The sequence below is a fragment of the Trachypithecus francoisi genome, unplaced genomic scaffold, assembly GCF_009764315.1.
Source record: "Trachypithecus francoisi isolate TF-2019V2 unplaced genomic scaffold, Tfra_2.0 Lachesis_group3, whole genome shotgun sequence".
In the NCBI taxonomy this organism is placed as follows: Eukaryota; Metazoa; Chordata; class Mammalia; order Primates; family Cercopithecidae; genus Trachypithecus; species Trachypithecus francoisi.
Window position 1 is genome coordinate 77,286,380 of NW_022681468.1, and position 21,475 is coordinate 77,307,854.

General features: G+C 42.3%; 1 protein-coding gene and 1 long non-coding RNA gene across 2 annotated transcripts; one reads left to right on the forward strand and one right to left on the reverse strand.

Moving 5' to 3' along the window:
• The first annotated feature begins 904 nt into the window (after positions 1 to 904).
• On the forward strand, positions 905 to 3,200 carry LOC117069874. Its single transcript, XR_004431698.1, has 2 exons — positions 905 to 1,082; positions 1,726 to 3,200. It is a non-coding gene; the product is annotated as an uncharacterized LOC117069874 (long non-coding RNA).
• Positions 3,201 to 17,081: 13,881 nt separating this feature from the next.
• Positions 17,082 to 19,967, reverse strand: FOXG1 (forkhead box G1). The gene has a single exon (XM_033188365.1). It carries the CDS (start codon positions 19,473 to 19,475, stop codon positions 18,003 to 18,005), a length of 1,473 nt encoding a protein of 490 aa, XP_033044256.1. The 5' UTR covers positions 19,476 to 19,967; the 3' UTR covers positions 17,082 to 18,002.
• Between the last annotated feature and the right edge of the window lie 1,508 nt (positions 19,968 to 21,475).

Here is a 21,475-nt window from a genome sequence, read left to right on the forward strand (position 1 = left end):
CAACACTTTGGGAGGTCCAGGCAGGCATATCACCTGAGGTCAGGAATTCCAGACCAGCCTGGGCAACATAGTGAGAACCCCTCTGACAAATAATTAGCTGGGCGTGGTGGCGGGCGCCTGTAATCCCAGCTACTTGGGAGGTTGAGGCAGGAGAATTGCTTGAGCTAGGTAGGCAGAGGTTGCAGTGAACTGAGATCATGTCACTACATTCCAGTCTGGGCAACAGGGCAAGACTCTGTTTCAGAAAAAACAAACAAACAACAAGCAAACAAAACTCTACATAGTTTTTTTTAACAATTTTTGGTGATTTGCCCCACACCTGTTTGGGGGAGTCCCTAAATAGATAACACTTAAGTGCCTGTAAAAACCATGTATTTATTAACTTTTCAACTGAATTCAGCCAAACACAGAAGTTAACTGATTTGAGGATACCCATTAACCCTAGGCACAATATGCCTAAAGACAGAATATCATTTATCCAGTAATTCTTTCAACATGTATTGCGTGCCTACTAAGTGCAGACACTGGCCTAGGCCCTGGAGGCCTAAATCTCAGCTGCTGGTAGGAATTTGTACAGGGAATTCAGAAAGGGGAAAGTGATCTGAAAAGCCAAAAAAGATGTCTTCAATGAGCCTTTTCTTTCCACCTCTAGCTTTCTCGACCCTCAAATCTATGGAAGTGAAAAAAACTAAAGGACGTTCAAATTTTAAAGAGAAATTAAAGAAACAAGTTTAGGATCCCAGCAGCCACCTGGAAGATAGAGAAAACAGCTCCCAACGCTGTCCATCATCCATGTGACTGGGCGGAAGTGCAGGAGAGCAAGCGGGCCGGAAATGCAGGGCCCGGCGCGGGGGAGGGGAAGAGTCATGGCCCGCGAGGGTTGGAGACCGGAAGTGCAGGTTCTCCCGTGCGCGGGAGAATGTCCCTGGGCAGGGCGTGACGCTAAACCTAGGTCGCACGAGGCCTTTCAGAGATTCCTCCCACCACAAAGCCCCATCACAGTACAGAAGGCTTTTTGCAAAATAGGAATTTCTCAGCTTTTCCGAAGAGGTTCCTAAATGTGGCTGTAACCCTGACGTGAGGTTTGTAGTGAAGGGTCCGCGCTCTTCTCGCAAGGTTTTCTTAGACGAATTGGCGTCCCCCAAACCGGACGGGGAAGGGAAGGGACCCCTGGGCCTGGAGCCACGCGGGTACGGCCGGGAGTGCTAAACTGCCCGGCTAAATGCGGAGCGGCGCCCCCTCCCTGAAGACTAGGGGAAAGTGGGACGGGGTCCGGGCGGACGCGATCGCGGAAAGCGGTCATTCTGGGCCACCGGAGCTCCGGCGGGGGCACCGAAAATGTGTCTGTTGGAGTGGTTGGCAGTGGCGTTTATTGAAAGAGGGGCTCTTTATTCTCTCCTCCCTCCTTCCCCGAAGCCGGGGCTACTGGCGGCGATCAGGGCCGAGAACTGGCTCCGGCCTCTGCGGACGCCGGAGGCGCGGGTGGCGCTTTGTAAGAGGCCGCTGGGGCGAAAGGGGTGCGGGGACGTACGCAGGGGGGCTCTTTTCAAATTGAGTTGTTCAGAATAAGGCTGTCTTCAGTTTTTTATCTGGGGTATAGAAAAGAAGCTAGAAACTCGGAGTCTGTCTGTCTCTGCCCCAAATTAATTGAGAAATTGTCAGCTTGCCCTGCAAATGCACTTCTCTTTACCTCTCTCAATCTTTTTCTCCATTCTCTACCCACAGAGTCGCTCCCGCCCCTACCTTCATTCCACACATTTCAGGAGTCCCCTATGTATTCTACAAAACACAAAACGACCATTTGAGCCACTTTAGTCCTTCTCAGCATTAGGTGACTGATTTACATCAGAATAAAACTAGAGTTTCTTGCAGGTCTTAATGTAATTAAAATGCACCATCCCTGTACCTTCCCAAAGGAGTAGGAGGAAAAGTGTTTGGACAGGGGACTGATCTTCAATAGGTCTTCACAGCTTGGTTTATATGATCACTTTTAAGCTCTCTTCCACCTAGTTGTCACTGAGAATTCGGTTTGAGAGGAAATGGCTTTCTAGACGATTTTTCATCTAGATGATTTTTCATCATATTCAACTAAGAGTCTTTCTCATCCTCTAGCTCTCTGAATGTCGAAAAATATAATAGAAACTCTGCATTGATTTCCAAAGTTCTGATTTCCAGAGGAACCCTAACTCTCCTGTCCTGCCTACATTGCGTGCCCTCTAACATCCTGGGAATGGGAAATAACACTGGGATCGGTAGCGGCAGAACTGCGCACCCTAACAACTTCTGATTGTTGAAAGGGGGAGGGGAGAATGGAAGAGAGGAATGGAAAGGCAAAAGAAAAAACATTTGTGTTCATTTACACATTTCCTGTGCAGAACAAAAAAGTCCCACCATCAGCAAAAGAAGTCTCTTCCTCCAAAATAGCAGCCAAAGAGAGAAAATTAGAATATGCATAAAGTCTTTCATTTTCATTCGCACAGAGCACGATTTCCAATTTCCGGCAGATTTGTATTTAAACTGCTCGATTAATCCCAATTTCTGAACAGCATTTTACTTAGCATTTTCCCAAAACTCACCTAAAGAGTTATTATTCCCCTCCCATCACCCTGTTTGGGAGCCTCCCTTTTCCCTATTCTCTGACTGAGAATAAGAATTTCATTGATAAGACTGTAACTTTATTTTTCCTGTCCATTGTTTTCCTTTTAAAACTAGGCTGATGCATTGGACCACACTTGAATGCAAGCTGGTTGTTGTCTGTGAAGTCGCGACTGCAAACGAGAGCCTGTTGGAAAGGATATGTTTTTGAAATGTGTACCTAAAAGAGAATAAACATGATAGGGCCAATAGACTCTTGCAGATCCACTCATATCATCAAACCCTTTCCTATTCTACCCAGGTCATCTTTTCACCACTAGAAATAGCTGAGATGCTTGGACATAATCCACCCTCCAAACCTTTCCTTCCCTCACTCCTTTTGAGGAGCTTGATAGACAATCATAGAATCCTCTTCAAAGGAATATTCCTCTTAAATATTCAGAGTGTCAGTCCATTAAATCTCCCTACAGCCCATTACTAAAATATTTTGCTTTGCCACTTGTGCAACAGATCTGGCTGTATCTGCCTTGAAATTTTCTTTGTTGGAAAAAATGTTATTGAGCTTCATTTGAATATCTTTTCTGAAATATCATCTCTTGACTTGGGCTTACGGCTCCTGCTTTTGAAACTGTATATGTTTATTTTACTTAGTAGTAGAATGTTAAAAGAATAAAATTACTACATATTGACTTACTGAAAAAAATAGATATCTTAATTCCCTCAACCCCTACATTCCTCACTCTTGCACACCCCAAGACAGAAAGAACCCTTTATTTGACTCATAATGTAATCTAAGCAAAATGTAGTGGTTCTGGCTTTCCTTCAGTGTTTGTAGATCACATATAAACCCCAATTATGATAGTCAAAAACTTAGAAATACTAATATTTTTTCCAGCTTTTCAGTTTCTGTAAAAAACATACATATTTGAACCATATGCAGCATGGTATATGTAATATAGGTGCATAAGCATTTAAATATATGGTTTAAGTATCTGGTTACCTAAACAGCCATTAAGATATTGGGATGTAGAAGCTTATTAATTTTGTTAAATTGCATGTGTAATAGTGTCTGCATGACTTACTACTTTGAAATAACTGCTTTTATTGTTTCTTTCTGTCATGACAAAAGTATTACACAATTTATTTTAGTTGTGCATTTTTCTGTTGAGTTGGAGGTTCTCAGTTATATACCATTAAAACCAAAATGTTGGAAAATAAATTCTCAAAAGCCAGTCGGGAGTACATGTAACAGGATTGAAGGCCACATTTACTGGCAGTGCTGATTTCTTTTAATTTTCTTATTGAAACATATGATTGTTTCTTAACCACAGGAACAATTCAGACAAATAAGAAACTATCATAACAGAGTATGTTACTTAAAATATTATTTTAATTAGAATTTCATTTTATATGGAAAGCTCCTGTTTGATTTCAAGTTGCAGAACTGTACTTCCAGAAGAGTTGGAGTGAATTTAGTAGTTATGATTAGTGCAGTGAGAAGACTGGGGGTCTCACTGAAGAATAGATTGATATATAGTTACAGCCAGAGCTGCATTTCTCCCATTGCAGGCTTAGGCGAGATAAGCCTGAACATCACCTCAAAGAATTTATCATCAGAAATGAAAGCTCCTCATTCTTTGCTGATCTTTAGTGAAATAATATTCTCATGAACTGGAATATTTTTCATACTTTTTACAATGAAAAGACTAGGAAGAAATGAAATGAACTAGGATTGTTCAGCCTCCCTGCCGTGAAAGGTGAAGAGACAGATGCATGGTACTATAGCAGGGAAGTTGCCTTCTTTTTTTTTTTTTTTCTATCCCTCCCTTTCTTCCTTCAACTACTGCTTGGTTTTGGGATAATGTGTATATGATTTTGAAGACAATATCTTCATTAAAATTTTCTAAAGGATAAAACTTGCTATTAATATTTATGCCTTTCTCTTTGTAATTTTTAAGGTGTACAGATCTTGCTTTTACATACATTACTAGGCTATATTACTTTTCAAGAAAACAGAACAAAGAAAATATGTTCAACAGTTACTCTTCCTTGATCTAAAATTGCCCTTCTATAGCTAAGATCCTTCTCCATTTGGCCGTAGCTGCTGGACTGCCAAAGAATTTCTGTCTCAGTCTCTATTCTCTTCCATAATCACCCTTCTTCTAACTAGCTTTCCTTCCCTTCTCACAAAAGAAGGAAGTTATAAAACAACCTGCTTTCACCTCAATATCTTCCTGATAAATATTGAGTCTGATTCCCTCCCAATCCGTTTTTTAATTTCATTCATTTTCTTTTTGGGGGGATAATGGTGCCTGGGGGTTCATGAGATGGGAAGAACATGGGGCTGAGAGGAGAGTTGGATTACTGCAGACACAGACTCACTGGCAGACACTTTCAAGCCTAGTCCTAGGAACTGGTGGCTGTTCTTTCACCTAAACAATAAACCTTGGCAAGTTTACAGCTCACAAAAGCATTTTTCCCTTCTCCTGAAGAAATGGGCTGAGCTTTACTTGCCAGACCACCACCAGTTACTAACATCTTTAACCTGTTCTCTTCCCTCCAGGTATACTCCCTTCACTTCATTATCCTTTTTATGTCTGTCTATCCCTAAAGTAATCAAGAGTTCATCCTGGGGGGTCTAATTCCTACTTCTTATGTCTTGCCCTATGGGCTGGCTTCCTTAGGGCCAGTGATCCCTTTGGACTCATAGGAACCTCAGTGACTCAGCCCTTCTCAAACTCCTCAGCTTTGTAAACTTGCTTCCCAAATAGGACAGCTTGCCCACTCACCAGCAGGGCTCCAGCTAGAAGGCACCTGGTCCTTTTACCCAAGAATCCCTTCACACGTCTGCCTCCGCACCCAGTTTCCCGCCCCCACCCCCCGGCCAAGGTTGGTTTATTTGGGAATGTCATCTGCAGGGCAGCATGTCCATAGCAATAAAGGGGAGTGGATACAAAAATACTCAGTGCCATTAAAAAGACCTACCATATTAGACCAAGGGAGTCTCTATTAGGAAACTTGGGTTGGAATAGATCATCCATTTAACTAGTGAAACAAGAAATCAGAGAAATGCCTGACTGCAGCTGTGAACCACAAATTTCAGATAGAAATGCATTACATCTTCATCCTGTCAGCCAGATAAATTATTTTAAAATTGTTTCTGCTGTTATTTGCACTATTATTATTAAGTTTATTTTTGTCATTATTGTAATTTTTGTTATTTATTTTTGTTGTTGTTGCAGCTATTATACTATTCAACAGAAGTTTAGAAAGATTAGTCAGATTAATTAGTTTATTGGTAATTTAAAGCTGAAAACTAGTAATTAAGCCAAAAACTAAAAATGATCAGGGATGATTCATACTAATGTAGGATTTGGGAGGAAGAGAACCTAAGTTTTGGACATAAAATTTGGCAGCTGTGAAATAAATAGGACTTGGGGACAAAAAAAAAATAACTGAAATTTTCTTAGTCATTCAATCACTCCCCCTCCCCCAAATTCAGCTAAGATTATTCTGTATTTGCTTGGTAGAGGAAAAAAAATTCTATTTGTTTTTGTTGACAGGGAACAAAGATCCCATGTATGTTCTTCATGTGATTTGCATTTTCATGTGGATTCCCTCTGCTCAGGACCAACCAAACATTTAAGATCACTCCCCTCCAAGTTTGACTCTTTTATCTCTTTGCTCTTGTTAGGCACCTCTCTGAAGAGGGTGCATCATATAAGACAGGTATACAATTTCAGCCCTCTCAGACATTCTGTGGAATACAAATTCAATAATGCAATTTTCTTCACAACATGCTGTGTTCTCTTTCAAATATAATTAATGTTTTGATAGTATAGTTCTTTAACTACATACATACACACAAAAACAGACATACCCTCTAGCTTTGCTGTTTGTGTATCTAAAGCAGAAATGGATGCAGGCCTCTGAGTGAGTCCTAAAATTCCTCAACTCCAGCCCACAGAGAAGAAATCTGTTTAGGTAAAAACTGCACAGTCTGTTGCCTACCCAAAAATATTTAAAACAATTAAAAATTATAAGCTCCTAGGATTTAATACTAATTTTTCTGTTAAATTTCCTAGAAAATAAAGGATATTCTGAATTGATAATTTGATACAGACATTTACTAGAGAACAGTTAAAATAAACAAAAACACTGTCCTAAAACCCTGGTTGTCTTTTCCAAGTTTTAATGATGGAAATTGAATTTCAAACTCTTCCATTTTATCCAATTGGTGCTAAATTGACAAATGTATAAAAACTAGCAACCACAATAACATAACTACAATGACTTACATAAAAAAAATTCTTACTGTATCAAATACCTCAGCTGTATATTTTAGTTGAATTAACTCTCTTAATTGCTATCGGTTGTATATAGACATATTTGTATGTGAAATAAATGGTCCCAACAGACAGACACAGATATGTAGATCACATTATGGCCAATAGGAGTTAAGTGAGTAAATCCTGAGCTTCCACATTCAAGTGTACTATATTCCTAAAATTTCATTTCTCCAAATGGATTACAATTAAAAGAGAACAAATAACCTTGCAGATTGCAGAGAATCACATATTTTCTGTCTTTCATATAGAAAATATGTACTATATAATACTTAATCCAATAAAAATATAAGCTTTGATCTCCCTATGTTGTTACTGAGTTGAAGAAGCTAGATGTGTGGCACTAGAATACTGATTCCAAGCATCATGGCCATTTTGTTTGAATTATGAATATATAAAAAATGCTGGTAGGGGAAATATGTGACACATTTCCTCTTTCCACAGATTTTTTAGAGGGAATGTGTGAAAGATTTTATAAAAATCTTTTAAAGTTTTTTCTTAATCTTCATGTGATATTTAATGTTTGGAATTATTAAAGAAGATAAAAGAATCAATAAGGAAGGGAGAACGCGCGACTGATTTCAAATAGGTCTTACTGAATGAGAAAAAACATATTTTCCAGTGCAGTTTTGCAAAAAAAGAGGGAGGGTATAATCAGTGAAAATCTCATTTGTATTTTTTTTGTTATGATTTTAGATAATAGCCAACTAGGGTTCCTTTACCATTACTTTCCTCCAAACTCTTTTCCTTGAAAGCATAAATGTGCAAACGACTTACACCTTTATTCTCTCACAGGCTAATACAGAAACAACAAATATTTTCGTTAAATGCTTGATAGAAAAAGCCCTTACAGGTCTACAAATTCAATCTTAGTACAAGACTAAATTACCAGTCCAGTTGTTTAGATACAAGTGACCTGACATTCGCCTTTAGTGAGCTATAAAGCAATATATAAAAGGAAGATTTTTACAACATTGATCAGCAGTGATGTGTGAGCTATCAAGAAGAAATTATCCCTCAGACATTTTATATTTGTTATGATTCTTCCTCCTTATTCCTTTCTTCCAATTTGTTCTTTGAGAGAGACACGACTAATTCTCTGATTTTCCAAATGAGGTTTTGTTTGGCTCAGATTAATATTAAAGAAGATCACATACACGGTCGAAAAATATTGTTATTTTTCTTTAATGGGGAAAATTGGACTCCCGCGTGTCAGATCTGTGGATTTCCGAAAGGCAATGGAAATGGTACTGACATCACTTTGCACTTTAACAATCGGATTTGGTCAGGGTACAAGTTGTTTGTTTAACCCGACAGCTCGGTGCACCCCGTCGCACGCTTTGCACACTCATTAAAACGATTATTCACGACCTGTCGAGTGTTTTCGGGTTCATTCACAGGAAAGGCTTGGAGCGAGGGAGAGCAATTCAAGTGAACACTGTCCACTACCCCTATGCACGTGAGGACGAGTAGCTGCGTGCGTAAAAAGACGGAGGGAGGGGTGGGTGAGTACGCTTTAGCTATAAGTCCTGTTCATCCGATGCTCTGGAATCTCAGTCTGGACAGAATGCCAAGAACGCTTGGTCCTACAAGGACCACGTCGTTGCTACGTTAACTTCGAGGACTTGGCACAAGACAGAAAAAAAAAAAAAAAAAAAGGAAAATAAAATAAATAAACTCAAAACTCTCCCTCTGCTCCTCTTTTCAACCTTCTGCAAAACTTTTTAATCCCAGGACTCGCCCACCTTCGGTCTGCAGCCACCCGTGGGACTGAGAGCAGCTCCACCTCTCACAGCGCGGACGCTAAGGATAAGTAGTTTCAGGAAAGCTCGCCAGGGTGAGAAGATTAATTCCTTTTCCATCTCCCAAGGCCCTATCATTCTAAAAATAAAAAATAATAAATAAATAAATAAATATAAAAAAATAAAACATTGCTATATTCCTTGCACAGACTGGGGGTGGTTGGTTGGCCCAAAAGATTAAGAATAGGGCTGTTAACAGTATTTGGTAAATGTATTACAAACTGTTAACAAGGAAGAATTAATCCTCCAAACTTCAATAAAAGTCCTATAAAATGAGCATTAAATAGCCCTCAATAAATTAGGTCACTTTTTTTCTCTCAATTTTAAAGTCATCTTTAAATATTTTGTAATGGTGATAGGAGAGGTACAGACATTAACGCATCTCAATATCCCACTGTTGCTCTGTGCTTATAAAAGTCACACTACGGGGTCTTTAGTTTTCCTATTTGTTCAAATAAATTCTGATATGTAACATTCCTGTGAGATATTAGTTCAAGAGATGTCTATCTTTGTAAGTTATAATCACACATAATGTTAAATAATACAAAATATGAGTGTGTATATATATATATATATATATATAAACTATATACTCAAGAACTCCAGATTGTCTCATTCAGCCTAAGTACCCCTGGCATAATTTAGAGTTAATAGATGTTTTAAAACACATGTATTATGTCTATATTCAAATGATTGCTACTTGATTTTTCATAAACAGCATTAATAAACTCAATGGCCAGCTTATTGTTATGAAGGTAACTTTATCATACCAATGGAAAAAGACAACAAAGCTCATTTAGCAGTTTCATTCTATTATATCTGACATCACAAAATCATCTATTTTTCTATTTTATTGAAGCACATCAATACAATGTATGAAGAAAAGAATGGAAGTTTTCAAGCAGCATGAGGTTTTAATCAGAAACAGATTCCTAATTGCTAAAAAGCAAGTATGAATAAGTAATTTCATAATCTCCTTGGGTTGCCATAATTCACTATCTGGTTTACTTAAAATGGATCTGTCAAGTGTGTTTCGCTTCCTATATAAGCTCTTTCATTAAAAGCAACCCACGATAATAATCAAGAAGCAGATGCTGAAATATGTAAGTAAATAACTGAAAGTCTCTGCATAAATAAACACAAATCAATGTAGTAATAGACAACACTATTGATGTAGGAATGATCGATTTTAGTTTTCTAACCTGCAAGCAGAGATTGCCATGTATAATTAAAAGTATATTTTTCAACTCCATTAATACTACTACTACTGGGAAAAAAATTCTTTCTGCCAGTTCTACCTGAATCTACTTTATTCCTTCTAGTGTATTTCTGATGGGATGGGAGGAGTACTCTGTTTTTTCTATGAAAGCTTTGCCAAACTTTAAAATGACATCATTAATTATATAAATTATAAAAGTATCAAATAATAAAATTACCACCTAATTCTTGCTCTGAATTTTTCAACCTTTATCCCAGCCTCTAATTATTCATTCAGCACATTTTAATAGGAAAAACACACAATAGTGCTTATTATTTTTAAAGATCTTTTTCAACTACTGTAGTACATTTTGGTTTAAATATTCTTCAGGTCTTTTGTTGAAACAAATAAGATGTCATTTCCTCAGTACACTATGGAAGCTCTCACACCTATACTTGCATATGGAAGCACCATGAAACAAGCAAGGAGAAAAAAATAAACTGCATTGTTTCAATATTGTTTCATATAATGATTGCAAAACAAACTAGTATCTGACTCAAAGAAATAAATATACTTTGGATTTCTAGAAATTCACATCTAAAACAATGTTTTAGATTTTGCTAAAAGTTAAATTTTCTTTTTGAGAATATGTATCCCTGGAAGGCCGAATTGATTTAGATTAGCAAGCACCAGTATGTGATGAGTTTGAATATTTAGATTCTGGAGAGTAATGAAAATACAGTGTTCATATTTTTTCTTCATCAACAAAGATGCTTATTTACATTCATTCTTGAATCCAGGCTTCTCCAGCACAAGCCTTTAAAAGAATGTCTTCTTTATGAAATTCAGCTACTTTGAAAGGGATTTTTTTCCTATGTGATATCACTGGCACACATATATTGATTTTCATTGTCTTTATAATATTGTATCACAAAACACTCTCTCAGACTTCTCTCCCATCCAGGGCCAAGAATTCAAGGGCAACCGAATCCAAAAGGAAAATATCATCAGTTATTATTTAGGGCTAATTTAACAGATAATTTAACTTCAAACAACAATGATCAGGTCATTAAATTTCAGAGCAATGAGAAAATGAAAGAACTGAGAGACAACTCTCCATAACCCCATTACAGATTTTAGTCTTCGTGCTCAATCAACGGAATCAAAAACGTCTACGCAGGAAGATATGTTTTCACCTTAAACGCATTGATTCAAAGAATGAGACAATAGGAAGAGATGAGGAGGAATACAGTTGAAGACGACGAGTCCAGTTTCTGAGAGTGCCAGCGGAGTAGGCAAATTCAACCTAAGCCGAAAATGAACACCCAAATATGTTTGTTAATTAAACATTCCGTTTCATTCCAACACGAATCTCAAATCTGTAAATGTCCAACATGCTTTCCTCCTATGCGGCTTTTCTGCAAGATAGGGAAGATAGGACCGAAGATACGGAAAAAGATTACCCGTGCTAAGCAACAGACCACGAAAAAAAGTGTGGCATTTTATTTTCCCTCTCACCCTCACAAACGTAATTTGTGAGTTATTTGTTATCATTTTAAATGCCTTTTCTGATCACAACACTTTCAGAATGTCTGCCTACCTCAGGGTTTGATAGAGGAGCTGGTGAAGACGGTGTTGAATCATAGAAATTGAGTCTTACTTGCAGGGGAGGGCGGGTGAGGGGGGAGTCGGAAGTGGACCACCTCTGTTCTGCGTAGCCCTTCCTTCCCATCGCCTTTCCCAGACTGAAGATTACCGCCTGAGAATCTCCGCACTCGCGGGATACTCTGCCCACCGGAGTCCCGGCCTCCCTTTCGCCAACAACTGGCCGCCTTCAGTGCTCTGGGAATTCCCACCCCGAGGCTACCTCTTTTCCTGTGAGATCCCTCCACCTTGGACCACAGGCTTGGGCAGAGGGAAGCAAAATGGGATAGAAAGCGAAGGGGGAGTGGGGTAACAAGTGGAGAGGAGAAGAGATGTCCATTACAGAGCAAATAATTTTATCTACTAGCTGAGAAGTGCTGAGATCTGAAACCGCACCGGGTAAACAAAAGGCAACAACTTTGGGAGGCGAAAAAAGGTTGGGGGGAGGTGGTGGCACACAGAAGATTAAGAAGAAAGGGAAAAGGTAGGGAAGCGCGCCAGCCAAGGTTCTGAAGTCACTTTTCTTGGCATCAGCCAATATGAGCTACCAAACGTACAGCTCTGCTTGTCCTGGGCAAGAGCGCCCTCACGTTGCTGCTCCCTGCGCAGCGCCCGGCTTCACCCTCTGCGGAGATCTCCGCCGCAACGTCCCGAGAGCTCGTCTCCTCCTCGGCCACCGCGCAGCCAGGGCGGCCCCAACTCAGCAGCTTAAGTTACTTCTCCACACCGGTTCAAAACCCGAGAAAACAACGCTGCCGGGTCCCTGCCACAACGACTTCAAGTCCCGCCATTATGCCACCTCTCCATCTTCACCCAGGAGTCCCTGAGGCGCCGGGAAGGCTAATTAATAGGACACCGCGACGAGAGTCCCAAATTCGCTTCGGGCCGAGCCAACCTGTGTCTGGCGCGTGCTCTCAGCCACTCTGGGACAGAGAGGCTCTCGAGCGTACTACCGAAGTCTCCTAAGTGTGCATTATTAATCAATTATTTGCCTGAGATTTCCAAAGCCAGGAACTGAGATATTCCCAGCAGGGACAAAGTCAAGCCCAGAACGGTGTTCATTTCCCTAGTCTTTCGAAGAGACAGAAGACGAGACTCCCACACGCACCCAGTGCCTCGCCCGACCCGGAGCAGCCGGGCTAAATCCGACTGAGACCCTGGTGTGACCCAGGCCAAGGAGCTGGGGGCGGAGGGCCAGCTCTGGGGAAGGTTGGCGATGTTAGTGTACAAATAGAGAGAGAAGGGCGATCCAAAGAAGAAGAACTTTAGAGAGAAGCAGGTTCTTGGCTCTGGAGCAAAGAGCTTTAACTGAAACAGGGATAGCTAATAACCCTGTGTTTGAGCGTTAAGAGCGTCCCGGAAGTTCCTGTAGCAACCATAAGACTCAGAAATCATATTTCCACGAAAAGAATTAATTTACACTTTAGGACCTATTTCAGTCTCCCACTACCACTTCTCCGTATACATTTTTCTCGTTTTCTTTCCATGTTCCTTTTGCCGTGTCTACATCCTTTTGAACTGGGGATTCACCGTGATTTCTGTCAACGTGGAAAATATTGTGCATCCTTTCAGCTACGTCTGTTGGTAGCGAGCCTGCTAACATTTTCTAAGAAAAGATGAACACTTAAGGCCAGGACCCCAAAGTCAGGCGTTAAAACTTAGTCAAAAGCAGTCAGTTACACATATTCCCTACCCCACCCCTTCCCCTCTGAAAAGCACTTTCACTTACGGATCTTTGCTGTAAGAGCGCTTCCAGTCCTGATATCCTTTTTCTCCGCATCCTTCGGACAACCTCAGGCAGAGCCTTAGGTGGTGGGGAAAAACAAAAACAAAACACAGTAGAAATCTGGAGGGAGACAAGAGGCACAAAACATAACAATACATCGTCTATTTGCCAGCCTGGAGCCCTCTTGGCCTACATACTCAGGATAAGGTCCCTAGAACTGACCGCTAGGGTGGGGAATGGGTGCCTTTGGGAGCCAAAATCTGAGGTTATTTTAACTGCTGGTGATTGAGGGGAAAGGGCCCTGAAGGGAGGATAGAAAGAGGGGAATGAATGGTATAGAGAAAAGAAATCCTTAAAAAAAAAAAAAATCACACAAAAGAAAATCTAGCATGAAGTACTAACTGGGAAAGATCTCTAGCACCTTTTAACTCTTACAGGTAGGTAGTTCTTAGGAAGAATGCAGACGTGTGTGCCCAAAAGAGAGAATCTAGATGACCTCTATTCTGTCCGTATCTACAGGATCTGGCCTTAAGTAGAAAAATAAAGAGGGGAAAATTTTAATTCAAGTTTCACCTACCCTGCTTGTTGGAATGGCTGTGCAGATTTTCAGGCTGGAGAGTTCCATCTGTCTGGCAGAAGCTGAAGTGGTGTTGGGGGCAGGTTATCTGGTGAAGTAGGAATGTACAGGAACCCCGCCCTCTAGGCACAGTTACACAACCCCAGCAACCCATCTCAGCCAGTTCTAAAACCTCTAATGATCTTCACCTTCACCCTTTGTTAGTCTAATTCTCCAACAGGCTTTTAGTCTCAAACACAACCAGTTACTTTAGCTATTCATAAAATTAATTTCTCAAAGGCAAAATTTTCCCAATGCATGCAAATTCCTCAACAATGTTGTAGAAAATACACTTTTTTAGAAACCACACTTCTACAGACTTCTAAATATATTGAATTTATCCACGTATTTGGGTGAAATATGCACCAACTTAAATATATATTAAAATCAATACACTATGAGACTAAATTTTTGCCCCTCTGCCTTTGATTTTATGCAAGTCACATAAACTACATGAAGGCTTCCCACAAATACCATAAGGATATTTGTATTAAACCTTGTTAGTTCTAGACTTTATGTTCATTTGATTCCCAGTTTTGTAACAGGCTGAAGAAACATATTTGAAATAATACTTTAACTCCTCTAGTTCAATTACATCACTTTCTCAGTGTTTTACATATTAATATTTTTTGTTAACTTTACAACAGACAAATTCAAGTAAAATACTTTAAACCTGGAAATAAACTTTAATTTGGGATTTCAAGTTTTAAGTTGTGATGAGTTTCAGTTCCAAAATCTCACAAAGGACAACCTTCATCTTATTAAAAACAATGATAAATATGAAAGAAAATAATCCTCAAAAGTTTTGAAGTGTATTTCTGACATAAACTAATTTTAACGGTCAAAGTTGGAGACAACAAATAACACAAGATTACAACCCATTCGATGCAAAACTGTATTATATGCCACACCAGACTGTCATGTGTTTTTTCAGAAGGTAAGTTGAGGGATGATAGGATAGGCCGAGGGAAATGAGGTGTTCATACTAGGCTTCAGGAAGCCTTTACAAAGTTCTCTCTCCATATATCCATCTTCATGTCTAATATACCTAACAAACTTCTAATCATATCCATTATATATAATTTGGACATGGGTCCAAGCAGAACTTCCACTCCAGTACTTTGTTTCTATGAATTAAAAGAAATCAGTTTTACTGTTGACTTCAAAGTATGATGTTCATCATTAAAATTCTATTTATCTGTCACCCAAATAAACACTTATAAACACAAATAAGTATACTTATTTAATGTGGCCAAAAAAAATACTCATGCAGGAAAACTTTCTTCTATATCTATATCCCTTTACCTTAGCACAAGAGTTCAACTTTCTTTTTAATGTTTGGTAAGCAAAATTCTATACTTCCCCTGTATTAATACATTCTTAATCCACAAATAAAATCCATGGCAAAAGCAAACAATAAATCATCACCTTTTTTTCAGCTTGGACACATGCCTCTCTTTGAGATATTTTGGTTCAAAATGTGTAATGGGGATTTCCTTTGCCTAAAACCATTCACTTGGACTTTATTACTATTTTTAATATCAGCCATAAATTTGGCTTTTAACACAATAATTTTTTGTGAAATGTTTTTATGCTTCATTCTGGAGAACTTAAATTTCAAGAAAACTTGGACCTCTGGTGAAACTGTTTTTATACTAAGAAAATAAAATCATGTCTAATTGCTTAAAGGAGACAATTAAATTGGCTGTCTTGGTCTATTTTTGTCCATTCCCCATTTGTGTATATTTGGTTCCAGCTCTTTTAATTTTCCTGGCCCTTATACATTTTTCTTAGGCCTCTCTCTATCACTCGCCTTATCTCTCTCTCTCTCATGCATTCTTTTTGGTGGTAATTATTTTTTCACCATAAAGATCCTCTTTCTCGCTGTTTCCCTCTCTCCACTCCACAATCCACCCTCTTCTATTTTTCCAATATTAAGTATTCAGCATTTCAATTTCAAATCTATTCCAGTAAGCTTGTTTCTCCCTTAGGATTTTTTTTCCTCCCCCTGAGCAACTCTCTAAGTGTTTGCTGATAACATCTTAGGGCCAGATTATTTTTCACTGGGCCCATTGTAAGAAGTAACCAGCTTATTCCAATACTGCAGAACACATTTCAGACTATACAATTGTAACAAATGAACAACTTGTCTTCCACAGATTCACCACAGGATCCAATTAGTTACTAAACCTTTTACTAGGGTTTTCTAATTATTTTCTGCAATTATAGCGATTGGGCTGCCTGAAACAACTCAAAAAATGTTTTCATTTTGTCTCACATATATACACATATACAGTATATGCATACATATGCATATGGAAAGTTAAAACAAAATTATGATTGTAAGCAAAAGGAACAAATCTCTAGATTGAATTACACAGACATTTAAAAGGGAATCAAATAAATACCTCTACACTGTAAAAATTAAAAAAAGGAAAGAGGCATTTTACTTCTGAATATCTAGAATTCTAAATTGTTATAATTTTAAAATAAAATATAAACATTGGTCTGCAAATCATTACAACAGGTGATCACTTCAGCAAAATCTATATTGCAACTTCAGCACATCTTTATTAGAACTCTTTCATTGTGGGTAAACAGCCACAAAAATAAATGCTGACTTAGAAAGTATAAATACAAATATTTAAACAAAAATTTTGCAGCATTCATAGCGCAAATTGTACCTGAACTGAAGGGCTCTGTGTGTCTATATATATTACATATGTGTGCATTATATTCACTTCTATCTAACCATATACATATATTTATTTATAATTTGCCAAGCTCTGTTAACAATATACCTGAAACAAAATATATAAAAGGCATTCTATTAACGGATTTGGAAATAAACACAGGGTAAAAAGCTATGCACAGAAAATTAAATTATATCTCTTTTTGCTGTATATCCACAGAAACTTACAGGTATCAGCTGAAAAGCCTATACTTTGTTTAAAGCTAGGGTTTATTAAATAGGCTGCTCCTTGTAAAATTTGTTCACAAAGGGAAAAATACTATTTTCATTTTTAGAGTCAGTTCAAATTAAAGGAGCAGTTTAAATTTTAGTTTGGCTGAAAAAGCCTTTGAGTTTCCTACAACTTGATTGGTCTTTAAAAATTTAACTCTACTTAATAAAAGAGACAAAAGTATCAAGATATATATGAATTTAGCCTATTTTTTATTTCTGTGTGTTCATAGTAAACATTTTTGTAAGTGACAAACACGGGCATATGACCACAGTATCACAATCAAGAAATTTTAAGACAACATTAACAATCACTCAAATTTATGCGGCATTTGCGCAACACAGGTTACATATTTGCAAGGTTTACCTATAAGTACAATAGGTATTAACATTTCACTACATTTAGAAAAAATAAAAGTGACCTGTTAGTGACCACATACATCAAAATATACACAACACAAACTGAAGGCAATCGTTAATTTTGTCCCCTTCTAATTCAATTGAATGGGCAGTGTTGCCAACTGAAACAACTTTCTTTTTTGTTTGTTTTAATACTTAGTATACCAAGTGCATTTTCTAGAACCCAATCTTTGGTCTAAAAGTAAACAAAAGAAAAAAAAAACAGTTCTTTAAAGAAAAGGACAAAACAATAAATGGCCAAAATAATTTCTTGGGCACCTTTACTACGAATGCTTTTTAAATACAAATTACAGTTTAACATTTTAAAACTCTCCCCGTAATTTAGGTTGTTCTCAAGGTCTGCGTCCACCATATAGTTCCATGATAACTTATAATACTGCACACATGGAAATCTGGCGGCTCTTAGAGATAGACTTGTCAGGTTTGAATGAAATGGCAAAGCAGTCACTATTTAGATACACATTCTACTATAATTTTGACTTCCAAACCTTATATTCTACAATGTATTCTCCCCACATTGCACCTCGCTGACACTCCACACCTTGTTAGAATAATAAACAACCCTAGAGACTGAACAAACGTACAGAAATGGGAGGGGGGGCTTAATAAAAAATACCTGGACTTATTTTTTTAATTATCATTTACAATGCAAATGTGTGTAAAACGTTCACTTACAGTCTGGTCCCAGGGATGTTAATGTATTAAAGGGTTGGAAGAAGACCCCTGATTTTGATGTGTGAAATAATCAGACAGTCCCCCGGACAGTCCCGTCGTAAAACTTGGCAAAGAGGGTCTTAAAGACTCACAGGGCAGGGTCGAGGGGGCCTGCGGCGACGTGGAGGAGGACGCGGCCCTGGCGCTCATGGACGTGCTGCTCTGCGAAGTCATTGACGGGTGCGGGACGTGGGGGAAAAAGTAACTGGTCTGGCCCGCGAGCAGGTTGACGGAGCAGGGGTTGAGGGAGTAGGTCCCGGAGCAGGGCACCGACAGGCCGCAGGGCACCGAGGCGGCGAGCGCGGCGGCCGTGAGGTGGTGCGTGGCGTACGGGATCTCCCCGTTGACCAGCCGGTCCACGCTCAAGCCGTTGGCCGTGGAGAAGGAGTGGTTGTTGCCCAGCGAGTTCTGAGTCAACACGGAGCTGTAGGGCATGGGGTGGCTGGGGTAGGCCGACGTGGTGCCGTTGTAACTCAAAGTGCTGCTGGCGCGGGGGTGGTGCAGGGACAGGAAGGGCGACATGGGCCAGTAGAGGGAGCCGGCGCGGTCCATGAAGGTGAGGCCAGTGGAGGTGAGGCGCGCCCCGCGCTTGAAGGCCAGCTTGGCCCGCGAGGTGGTGGAGCGGCGCCGCAGCTTGCCCGTGGTGCCACCGATGAACACGTCGTCGCTCGACGGGTCCAGCATCCAGTAGTTGCCCTTGCCCGGGTCGTCGTAGTGGCGCGGCACCTTCACGAAGCACTTGTTGAGGGACAGATTGTGGCGGATGGAGTTCTGCCAGCCCTGTTTGTTCTCGCGGTAGTAGGGGAAGTTCTTCATGATGAACTCGTAGATGCCATTGAGCGTGAGCCGCTTCTCGGGGCTCTGCCGGATGGCCATCATGATGAGAGCGTTGTAGCTGAACGGCGGCTTCTCGTACTTGCCGTTCTTCTTCTCGCCCTCCTTGCCCCCCTCCCCGTCCTTGCCGCCCTCGCCCGCCCCCTTCTTCTCCTCCCCCCCGGCGCCGGCGCCCTTCTCCTTCTCGTCCGGCCCGACGGGCGCCAGCTCCCCGGGCCCGCCGCCTGGCTCGCCCTTGCCGCCCAGCCCGTCCGCTTTGGCCCCGTCCAGGGCGGCGGCCGGTGGTGGCGGTGGCGGCGGCGGGAGCAGCAGCTGCTGGGGGCCCTTGTCGTCGTCGGCGGCCGGGGCGCCCCGCGTCTGGGGGGGCTGCGCTGCCGGGGGCGGCGGCGGCGGCGGCGGCTGCTGCTGCTGCGGCGGCGGCGGCGGTTGCGGGGCGGGCGGCGGCGGGTGGTGGTGATGGTGGTGGTGGTGGTGGTGGTGCTGGGGGTGGTGGCTGTTGTGGTGGCCGTGGCTTGCGTGGTGGTTGTCGTTCTGGACCGCCTCGGGCACCAGGCTGTTGATGCTGAACGAGGACTTGGGGATCATTTTCACCTCTTTCCTATCTCCCATGTCCAGCATCACCCAGTCGTCGGGGGGAAACGGCGGCGGCGGCGCGGGAGCGGGACAGCGGCGCGGCGGGCGGCGGCGACCGGTGGGTGCCGAACGGGGCGCGGGGGGCGCGGGCGGCAGCGGCGGCACTGAGCGCTCCGGCAGCAGCGCAGTTGGACCGCAGGCTCGGGCGCTGGCAAGTCATGTAGCAAAAGCAGCAACCACCCCTCAGGAATTAGAAAAAAAAAAAAAAAAAAAGGAAAAGAAAAAAAGAAAGAAAGAAAAAAGAAACAACCACCGCCCCGGGGGTGAAGCTCCCTCGCTCCCAACTGTACTTCTTGGTCTCCCCCCCCACCCCCCGCTCCCCCCCCCGCTGCTTCCTCCTCCTCCTCCTCCTCTCGCAGCAGCAGTCACAGCAGCAGCAGCAGCAGCCCAAAGGGGGGGAGAGCCGGGCGGCGGGCGGGCGCGTCCCGGAGCGGCCGCGGCGAGGCTGGGGAGACAGCGATCGAGGCGGCTATAGCCACAATTAATTTTCCGAGCTACAGGCGCACACTAGGGCTGTAAAAAAATTTTTGGTTTAACCTTTCCTACCGCTGGGCCAATCAGAGCCGGCGGCGTGCGGGAGCGTCTCTCTCGCCGTCGACCAATCGGAGGGGCCGGGCCCACCCACCCCCGCCCCGCCCTCCGGCTGCCGCCCCCTCGGGCGCTCGCCTCCCCCTCTCCGCGGGCCTCGGACCCCGCGGCCGCGCGAAGCCGCGTAGGGATACGCCGGCGGGAGCACGCGGTGCCGCAGCCCTTCCCTGCGCCCCCGCCACCCCCTCCACCCAGCCGGCTCCGCTCCACCGAAATTCCTCTCCTAGGGCCAATAGCTCACATTTCCGGCTTCCTCCTCATTGTACTGGGTCATTTTCGTTTGAGCGTCAATATTTGTCCTTAGTGATTAAAGTTTGTATCCAATTTTATTTTTGAAAGCGGGGGTGGTGGTGGTGGTAGTGGGAAGAGTGGGAGTGCAGGGAGAGGATGTGAGAGGGCAGGAAATGGAGGAGGTAGAGGCGAGGCACTACTTTTCCTAGTCGGCCCTGCAGGCCCATGTCTGGCATTTCTGAGCTAGTAGGAAAATTGTGCCCTTTGTAGGTAATAGTCTAGCGCAGCTTTGGATAAAGGGGGAGAGAAGGCCCACTGCTGGCGTGTGTGCGGGGGGTGTCCTTTACTTCGGGGGAGAAGGGTGTGGGAGAGCTTTGGGAGCGATGAGATGAGGAGGAGGAAGTGGGCAGAGGAGCGCGGGGCCAAACAGGGGTTACTTACTCGATTCCCGAGGCCTGGGCGGCGGCGAGCTCCGGGCTCCGGCGCCGCGGGGAAGCCGGGGCTGGGGCTCCGGGTGCAGCTGCGGCGGGCCAGGGCCGCTCAGTAGTGGGCGCCTCTGATGGCCTTCCGAAATGAGAGGTGCCCAGAGAGAAAACAGTACCAAACAATCTCGAAATAAATCAGGTAACACATGCTGTATACGTGTGTCTCTTCCTTTTCCTTCTCTCCTGCTCCAGACCGTCGCTCACGCTTGGGGTGACTCGATGTCGTTTTCTCCTCGCCGCTCCAGCCTCAGCTTCTAATCCGAATTGGAAGCGGGTAGCTGCGAGCGATCACCCTGGAAATATTTTCGTTTTGCTTGTTGACATTGGAGGGAAAATAAGGGTGGGCGTCTATTTCTTTCCGGTTTTTTTTTTTTTTTAAGCCTTCCTATTTTCACTCCCTCTTTTTTTCTTTCCGTTTCTCAAATGCTTTTATTTTGTGCGGGCCTCATTCCTGAAATAACAGTATACTGGAGCCATCTCTTGCCCACCCTGAGTGCTGTTGGAAAGCACCGGGGAGCCTTGGGAACGTGGATCCCACGGTCCCAGCTTCTTGGGCTTTGGAACTGGGAAGGTTCGGTTGAAGGTTGAAGTGAATGGGGAAATTGCGAATCGGGGGCTTTAAAAGGATCCCGTGGCCAGGGGCAGGGCTAAGGCCCAGCATTTCCCAGGGATTGGAATTTA